This window comes from Nicotiana attenuata, chromosome 6, assembly GCF_001879085.1.
Source record: "Nicotiana attenuata strain UT chromosome 6, NIATTr2, whole genome shotgun sequence".
Lineage (NCBI taxonomy): Eukaryota > Viridiplantae > Streptophyta > Magnoliopsida > Solanales > Solanaceae > Nicotiana > Nicotiana attenuata.
This window is the reverse complement of record NC_031994.1, coordinates 26,047,179-26,057,001: the sequence shown is the minus strand read 5'-3', so window position 1 is coordinate 26,057,001 and position 9,823 is coordinate 26,047,179. Positions and strand designations below refer to the sequence as shown.

The window sequence follows — 9,823 nt, the reverse complement described above, 5'->3', positions numbered from 1 at the left end:
TCTCTTTTGTCTAATCGATCTAAACTTGGGATCCAGGCTCAGCTAATGAGTTGTTATCTCCGGTGGGATCCGTGTCATGTCTAAATGGGACCACGTAAAGCAATCCATGTTATCAATAAGAAATTGAATATGTTTTTCCTGAGTTCGGGGGTCAACCCCATTCCTAGGTATACCTTTCGTTCGGGTAGATACTCGATCAGTATCACCTGTTCCAGCTCCTGGATCGTTAACTTGGTTGCATATGATTCTTCGGGAACAACGAAAGTTCGAGGAGTAAGGAAATCATCTTTCTCTTCGATTACCTGTTTCTCCGATTCGGTCGAGGCTGGGGACGGTGATTGCTATTTGGCCATATGCTTATCTTTGGTACTCGATTTTTTTGAGGTTGAAGGTGCTGATATCGGCATCACCTCGTCGACTACAAACATTTCCTTTCCATCGTGTTGTTCCCTGTAAACTGTTTTCACACCATCCATTGTCAGGAATTTCATCATTTGATGAAGGGTTGACGATACTGCCCTCATGTTGTGGATCCATGGCCTTTCGAGCAGTGAATTATATATCATGTCGCCTTCGATGACATGGAATTTTGTATCTTGGATGGTCCCAACCACGTTTACTGGTACGATTATCTCCCCCTTTGTTGTTTCACTTTCCATGTTGAAGTCGTTTAGGACTCGAGATGCAGACACAATTTTGTCCTGCAGGCCGAGCTGCTCTACGACCCTCAATCTAATTATGTTTGCTGAGCTACCTAGATTCACTAGAACACGTTTAACTTGAATTTTATTTAACAAAATAGAAATTACCAAGGCGTCGTTGTGCGGCAGACAAATGCCTTCCGCGTCTTCGTCATTATACGATAAGATGACTTCGGGCACAAAATCCCGAGTCCGCTTTTCTCTGATGATTGACACCTTGGTACGTTTGAATATAGGCCCTTGCGGGACGTCGACCCCGTCGACGATCATGTGAATAACATGCTGAGGCTCTTCCTGCTCGTTCTTTCTGTTGGCGTCTCTTTCTCTGAAAGGATTCTTAGTTCGATCACTAAGGAACTCTTGAAGGTGGCCTTCGTTGAACAATCGAGCTACCTCCTCCCTCAACTATCAGCTGTCTTCGGTCCTATGGCCATGTGTGCCATGATATTTACACATCAAGTTTGGGTTCCTGTGAGAAGGATCGGTCTGTAGAGGTCTGGGCCACCTGGCGTCTTTGATTATTCCGATGGCTGATACAATCCCCGATGCATCGACACTGAAATTATACTCCGATAACCGAGTCGCTTTGGTGGGATCGGCATGCTTATCAAAACCACTCTTGCTCATAAGTCCCCTAGAATTTTGTCCTCGATTGTTCCTCTGATCATTCCGGGGAGGGATGCGTCCTGAGCCATTGTTCCTTCGATCCGCGGTATATGGTTGATATCACTCCCTGTTCGACCTTGATTCCCCGTCGAGTCCCTCTGTGTTTTAACCGCTAGCCTGTTTGGATGTACTGAACCAGAAGGGGCTCCTAATTGGTCGTCCTCGACCCTGATCTTCGATTGATACTGGTTGTGCACATCTGCCCAAGTTACAGCTGGATACTCGACCAAGTTTTGTTTCAACTATCATGAGGCTATCGAACTTCGCTCGTTCAACCCTTGGGTGAACGCCTGAACGGCCCAATCATCTGTGACTAGTGGCGACTCCATGCTTTCCATTTGAAATCGGGATACTAACTCCCTTAGTATTTCATCACCCCTCTATCTTATCTTAAAAATGCCCGATTTCCTTGTTGCGACATTTATGGCCCCGGCGTGCGCCTTTATTGAAGGCGTCTACTAACATAGCAAATGAGTCGATGGAATTCGGTGGCAAGTTGTGATACCAAATCATTGCTCCCTTTGATAAAGTTTCCCCAAAGTTTTTTCAACAAAACCGACTCGATCTCTTCATCATTCAAGTCGTTTCCTTTAATCCCGCATGTGTACAAAGTGATGTGATCATTAGGATCACTTGTCCCGTTGTATTTAGGTATATTTGGCATACGGAACTTCTTAGGAATGGGCTTCGGAGCCACACTCTGAGGAAATGGCTTTTGCATGAACTTTTTTGCATCCAAACCCTTTAAGATCGGGGGTGCCCCCAGTATTTCATCAACACGGGAGTTGTATGTTTCCACTTTCATGTCATTATCTTTGATTTTTTTCTTCCAACCCGATTCTTTGGTGAGCTGCTCGAGCATCTTCATAATTTCAGGATCAGTCCCCGATCCATTACTGTTCAAACTTTTTTGGCACCGGCTCAATATGGCGAGCGATTTCTGGTTCGAACACACTCGGAGTTTTATGTTGACTTTGAAGCTGAGCGATAGCAACCTGCTGAGCCTGTAGCATCTCGAATATTACCTGGAGGCTAACTCCCCTGTCTCCTACACCCTGTGTTCCTTGGCCACCAGATCGGCCTTCCCTACGTGCATTCCCTTCGGGATCTGCGCCTAAATCCGTATTCAAAGCAATGTGCGAACTGATATCGACCAGATTGACCGGCATTCCCCCGAGACTAACCAGTGGCACCCCGGCTCCTGGAGCAATTGCGTTATCATTTTCCCCGTGAAATCCAAGACCATCATCACTATGTGCGGGTGCATTTTGGGAGTTTGACATGTTTTTACCTGAGAACAAAAATTCTTGACAAGAACAAGTGTTAAAATAACGTGTGTTATCAGAATCAGTACTGAAACAATCACTATTATCCTTATCCCCACAGTGGGCGCCAAACTGTTTACTCTAATATCCAAGTAACAATTAAACTTATATTGTGGTTTTAAAGATATGTGATTTAGTTCAATACCAATTGATAAACAAGGAATCAAATGTGTAAATTAAAGGATAAAGAAAGTCAAACCAATGTGCAAGCAAGTCTCGACCTCGAGCTATGGCAGTCTCGAGGTGGGTCAGCGAGAATAATAAATTACAAGGCAACGCAGATGAACAGTAAGCATGAAAGTGATGTATGTATATTCTCTTGTCAATGATTGATAATGTTAGAAAATGAATGGGCTCCCCTTTATATAATAGGGGAGTCTTAAATAAGGTACATGTCCATTTTTAGTAGGGAATCTTTTTGGACAGTTGTCTAACCGCCTAGTACAAATCCGTTCCGAAATTTACGCCGTGATCTTAGGGTCGCTACGGGAATCTCGCTCTTTCTGTTATAAAACCATGACGGTATTATCTCAAGGTTGGTCATACTCGGCCTCGGTGTTCATCGAGCACTTCGATCTTCAAGTCTTGTAATTCGCAATCGGGCTCGAGCCCGGTCCATTTTGAACTTAGGCTCGAAGCGACTCTTCGGGCCTACGAAATCAGGCATACCTGATTTTGACCGTATACAGTTGTCTCAAAGTATTTGTTATTTTAGAAGTTCAAGATAAAATAAATTATATTTTTTCTATTTTACCATTAATAAAAATTGTTCTTGAAAATGGGGATAGCACATAAATAGAGTAAATATTCAATGAAAAGAGATCATATCTTAAGACATAAATAAAGGTACAATGATCTAAAACCTCTCTTAATTAAAATTTCTTAAGGGGCGTGTAAAGAGAAACATGACAGATAATTTGAGACGGAGGGAGTAATAATAAGTTGGAACACACATTTTGGTCAAACAAGAGTTCAAGGTTTCAATGGAAATGACCATCGAAAATATATCTAATAAATTTTCGAGATAATTTTGTTGATAGTACCTTTGAGAATAAAAATATGTTTAATTATAAAAAAAATATAGTTTCGAAAGATTATGCTATCAGAAAATTTTAATTAATTTATAAAAATGACAGCCATTATATCACACTTTAATTTAAAAAAATTGTCTTCATTTTTCGACGGTCTAAACATCAAAAACCTCTTCTGTTTCTTTCATGTCAAAATCTCTTCAAACTAGGTTTAGAAAATGGATATTCTGATAGTAAACCGTCAAAAAAAAAAATCAATTAATTTAAAAATTAGTCTTCAATAGTAATGGCTGTAAAAAAATCTTATTTTTACTGCTAAAAAATCTCTACAATTTTTGATATCTTAAGTGAAGTCGTGGAATTGTACTTCCCATCAAGTGTCAATGAGTGATATACTAAAAATTTCATATTTTCAACGATTTGGACGATAAAACTTTCACTTTTGAAAAGGCATGCATGTTTTTTATTTAGTGTGCTTGATTTATAATCTAAACTGACTCTAACTAAGTGGAGGATCGAGACTTAAATTCCGTTTATGTACCAAAATAACCAACATGGTAGCATTTTGTTTTATTTCACTGATTGGCATGTTTAATCATAGGGATACAATTCCCAAGAAATGCAAATTAAGTTATTATTATTGTATGAGTAATTGATAGTACGTCACGTTATTAGAATCCCTTTTTTCTTCAATAATAAATAAAGAACTAAAAAGTATAAATTCAACCCCATATGGTAATTAACTACTATACTAGCTATCGTATTAATAAATTATACCACCTCACGTTATACGATCGCGTCCCTCTTTGCTTTAATAAAGAAGAGAAAAGCAAAAATACAGCCTCACACAGTAATTAATTAACTATGTACTAATATACATACACCAGGGAAGTACTTTCTTTTGGCAAAGGAGGGCTGCATGTTAGTATTGGGGGAACTTTTTTGCTGAGATAGAAATCTACTGAGTATAGTATAATACAAAAATTTACTCAACAATCTTTATCTTTATTTAATTGGAGGGTTTTGCTTAGCTTGTCCCAGGTACTACTTTTTTTTTTTCCTACTACTTGAAAGAGAAAAGGTGCATGTTCTCTTCTTCAAAACCGCCCTATTCTTCTTCCTATTCTATTTGCATATAGCATTTGTTCTTGAATCTCTCTTTAGCATAGTATTCGACTGAGGAAAAAACAAACAGGCTTGAGAGAAAATTAAAAAAAGGAGAGAATGTTCCATGCCAAGAAACCTTCAACTATGAATTCCCATGACAGACCCATGTGTGTTCAAGGAGACTCAGGCCTCGTTCTCACAACTGATCCTAAACCTCGTCTTCGTTGGACTGTTGAACTTCACGAGCGTTTTGTTGATGCTGTTACTCAGTTAGGTGGACCTGATAGTACGTTCGTTCTCTATAATCCTTTTATATAGTTGCATATGTTCACCGCCCTTCCCCTTTCTGGCATAAGAGGCAGATTCAGAATTTAAACTTGATATATCTATTTGAACTTTATTTTTATCTCGGCTTATGTTGTTTCTTAATCAAAACATATTGTACTATCTTGTGCAGAGGCAACACCTAAGACAATTATGAGGGTTATGGGAGTTAAGGGTTTAACCCTTTACCATCTCAAGAGCCATCTTCAGGTATTAACGTTAATTCTTCTTACTATTTCTTGTTTTTTTTACAGTCCAAGAATTAGTTTTCTACATGTTTGTTTGAATTTTGTCATGAAGTTTATTGACCTAAGCTCTTAGTTTATGCAACTTTTGATTTTACTAGAAATTTAGACTGGGAAAGCAACCTCACAAGGAATTCAATGATCACTCGGTGAAGGATGGTGATAGAGGTACTGATTAATTCTTCAAGTTTGTCAAGTAACTTACAATTGTGGTATTAGATATTAAAAACTTCAAGTGCTTCTCATTGTATTGCAGCAACCAGTTTAGAACTGCAAAGAAATTTGGCATCCTCATCTGGAATGATCGGCCGCAATATGAATGAGTATGTGTTTTAATTTTCCTTTCAACTTTAATTTAAATCATCCCTTGCTCCTTTAGTTTTGCTTTCACTTTAATTAAATTGTTTCTTCGAACGTTGTTACGTCCATTTGATCTTTTCATTTCTTATTTAAACTTCTTTCGGAGGGGTATGAGATACTAAAGTTAAGGAAAGTTAGAAGCAAAGGATATGATGAGAATCAAACTTTAACCCTCTTTAATCCTCTAGTATGAAAGGTAGCAATTTTACCAATAGCTAGCATTCAATTCTCTCCCACTAGCTGAGATACATTTTTTTTCTTTTTCTTCTAGTTGAATTGCTTCTGTTAGGAGAGTTGAATTTGTGACCAAACTCCGGGCGTTGCATGGCTGCTCTTTCAGTTTCTTTTTAGTTACCACTCTCTAGAACAAGTTATTTTCATCAGGAGAGTGTTGATTTAATTTTGTTTTTGAGGAAAATATTGTATTGAATACATGAAATGATGGTAGTATTAACATTCACACCACTGATGGAATTAGGATGCAAATGGAGGTGCAAAGAAGGCTGCATGAACAACTAGAGGTAACTTATTTCAAACCTTTCTCCCAAGCGAGATTACGCTTTAGTATTACAGGACAACATGAATTTAAATTTGATGGGTTCAACTTTTGAGTTTTACCATTAAATAAGTGTACTTTTGAACATTATAGGTTAATCATTTAATCTTTTCAAATTTTACTAATCATCTCTATATATTTATGTGCCGTGTCAAAATCATGAATTCAGTTGACCCGAATAAATAAATAAAACATCTGTGTAGGGTCACGGCAACAAGTTTATTTGAACCAAATACTTTCGATGCGGAGCATAAATTTCTGTTAAAGTTCCACTAAATTTGCAACATATAGTAGGTCTGGTCCCACAATTTCAGATATACAATAGGTTCATTATTAAGATCGAACCCTAAAGGTTGAACTTATAAGTTTAAATTCTGGATCAACCTCTACTCGAACATTAATTAACATGATAAATTATTGCGGGTGCAGGTACAAAGACACCTTCAGTTAAGGATTGAGGCTCAGGGAAAGTACATGCAGACTATACTGGAGAAAGCTTGTCAAACATTGGGCGGCGAGGAAAATATGGCGTTACCAGCAAGAACCTTTAAAGGCATGGGAAATCAGGGAGGAGGAATAATACCGGACATTTCAGCTGCCTTTAAGGAATTTGGAACACCTCCTCTGAGTTTCTCGTCATTTCAGGACCTTAATATTTGTGGAGGACAAGAGCAACAGCTCGAGCTTCATCCACAAAGTAGCATGGGGGAAAGGTCCTCATCCTTTGAAAGTTTCCTTGTTGGTAATAATAATAATAATACTGATCATAACTTGTCTCTTGGAAAGAAGAGGTCTAGTCCTTATAGCAATGGGGGTAATGCCAATGGAAAGAGCCCCTTGATGTGGTCCGACGATTTCCGTCTCCAAGAATTGGGTGGACCAACAACAGACTTAATTTCACGTATGAACTTTATCTACTACTTCTCTTCTGCCTTAATTTATGTGGTACTTTTTATTTTTCGAGAGTTTATTTGACTAATTTTTGAAGTTAGATTAACTCATTATTTTAAAATTAAATTTTAGATGTTTCAAACTTACATGAAAGTACAATAAGTTGTACCTAATTCTTCTCATGTCAACATAATTAAAAAGATACTCCCTCTGTTCCAATTTATGTGAACCTGATTGACTGGGCACGGAGTTTAAGAAAAAATGAAGATTTTTGAAATTTGTGGTCCTAAACAAGTTAAAATGGGGCCCGGAATATTTGTGTGGTTATAAAAGCTTCTTATTAAGGGTAGAATTGGAAGTTTAAGCTAAATTGTTTTCAAATTTGGAAAGGGGTCATTCTTTTTGGAACGGACCAAAAAGGAAATAGGTTCACATAAACTGGAACGGAAGGAGTATAATTTAAAATGTTGGTTAAAAGAACATATAATTTGAATCTCGAAAAATAAAATATGCCACATATATTGGGACAGAGAAAGAATAACAATAAAATCTTGTCATATTAAAGTAATTGAATTTTACCTAGTATAACAACTGTTTTGTGTTTTAGGGCCTAATCAAGATGACATTATTCAGATGGCGCCGCTTTCAATGGAGAGGAGTTGCAATCCCGAGCTTGATTCTGTATCTGACATTTACGAGTCAAAGCCAATGCTGGATGAAAAGAAATTCGATGCAAAGCTTGAGAGGCCCTCCCCAAGAAGAGCGCCCCAGCTTTCAAGTTTGAGTGCTCAAGGTGGACGAAACTCTGTTTTCGGGTAAAACTTGACAATTTTTTAGACAGCAACTTTTTTAAATTTCTCAAGTAATTATTGTAGTATTATTATGGATTTAAGCTATATGTATCAATAGAGTTAAAAGAATTTTTGCATAATCGGTGTAATTTAATCCATTATAGCAAGTTACTCAATATTTATTACTTCAAGTTACCTATGAATGTTTATTTGTTCTCCTTACGTCATTCCCATACGAATTGTAAGAACGGATCAGAAGATTATCAATACATGTTTAGCGCATCATTTTCGCTATTGTATATGCATATATTTAATTTTATTAATCGTATTAATTGCACTAGACTACACTTAACAGAGTTAGTGTTTCTATTGTAATTTAATTAATCTCGGTGTTCTTTTCACTTTATCCCGGGGAAAATTCTGAAGAAAAAATAGTTGTTATAGTGGACGATTTATGTCCTATGTTTCTAAGGAGTTGCTTAGTTTTTCATAAATTAATATTTCATAAAAAAAAAATATACACAACGTACGTGTAATACTTTTTATTTAATTTTTATTCTTATTTTGTATAATATTTTTCTAAGATGAGTTTAAATGTGGTAACATATTAATAAGGACTTATATTGTCGTTCCCAACTATTTGATACTAAGACATAGTAGTAATTATTATTGCAGTCTGACGATTTTTACATGTATATATGCACGCGTTTATTGATGAATTCTCCCGGTGTATCTTTATATAATTTTTCACATTCTAGATATAATCATGAGTGTGTCATTCCTCCCCATCCATTTCCTTACCTTTAGAATTAATATGTATATCCAATATAGCTTTCAATCCTTGTTCATAATTTCTTTTCCCGTTTGAAAAACTGCCATTGTCATTGATACCACTTTATGTTCGTCTAAGTTGTTTTATTTCTCTTTTAACTTTTAAAAAGTTTTATGTCCCATGCATTAATAATATTTGCACTGCATTTTATATTTTCATACTGCTTCATTCCTGTAGCTAGATCAAGAACTTGTAGTTCGAATAATTTCGTATCATAACATGTTTGAAATAGTAGTAATTAGTGAAATAAAACAACTTATATACAGACCTGATTTCAGCAAAATGACCATGGGATTAATCGTTCCTTAGGAAGAAGAACTAGTAAAGCTATGGGTATAGGACAAACTACGTCATGATTGCGTGACTAAAGCACAATTATGATTAAGAAAAGAGCCCTGATCTTCCTTCCCAGTCAAAGAAAACCAAAGGCAACAAAAAAGAGTAAAGAAGTTGAGGCTTGAGAATATATTCTTTTTTACTTTTATTTGAGAAAAAAGGGAGAAGCTAACTAACTACTATGGGATTTTGGAAGCTTCTTTGGAGTGAACGAAAGAAGAGTTTCCAATGAGACAAACCGACAGAGAGCATCCAACTTTCCCAATCTTTTTCCCTCTTTTAGAATTTAGGATTCCATATTCCCTAAGCGTGGCTCTCACAACTATGCGAAGCTTTTCTCTGACGGTACTCATCGAACGGAATTCTATGTAAATTCTTTTTCCCTTATCATCTCAACTGGCACCTTTCTCAGATTTTCCCACGAGCGATAGCCAACTGTCCTCTTGCCCAAAAGGATTTAATTTACGTACACTTGCACTGTATAGAAATGTTTTATATTGTCATTGAAGATTTAACGTGTAATTCCAGGAAATTGCTTATTCCCATCTTTATATAATTACTACTAGTTATTATTCATAAAGGTATTCATGTAATTATCTTATTCTGATTATGTAACTATCTTTTTATACAGTCAATACATAGAAATTGAACTCTCTAA

General features: G+C 36.6%; 1 protein-coding gene across 2 annotated transcripts; it reads left to right on the top strand.

Moving 5' to 3' along the window:
- Nucleotides 4,739–8,279, top strand: LOC109226732 (myb family transcription factor APL). 2 transcript variants are annotated; one of them, XM_019391577.1, is made up of 7 exons: nucleotides 4,739–5,116; nucleotides 5,288–5,364; nucleotides 5,501–5,567; nucleotides 5,656–5,722; nucleotides 6,238–6,280; nucleotides 6,745–7,216; nucleotides 7,814–8,279. In XM_019391577.1, the coding sequence occupies exons 1-7, from the start codon at nucleotides 4,948–4,950 to the stop codon at nucleotides 8,023–8,025; spliced, it is 1,107 nt and encodes a 368-aa protein (XP_019247122.1). In that variant the 5' UTR covers nucleotides 4,739–4,947; the 3' UTR covers nucleotides 8,026–8,279. The 2 variants fall into 2 exon arrangements, with proteins under 2 accessions (XP_019247122.1, XP_019247123.1); XM_019391578.1 differs by having other exon boundaries at nucleotides 7,840–7,971.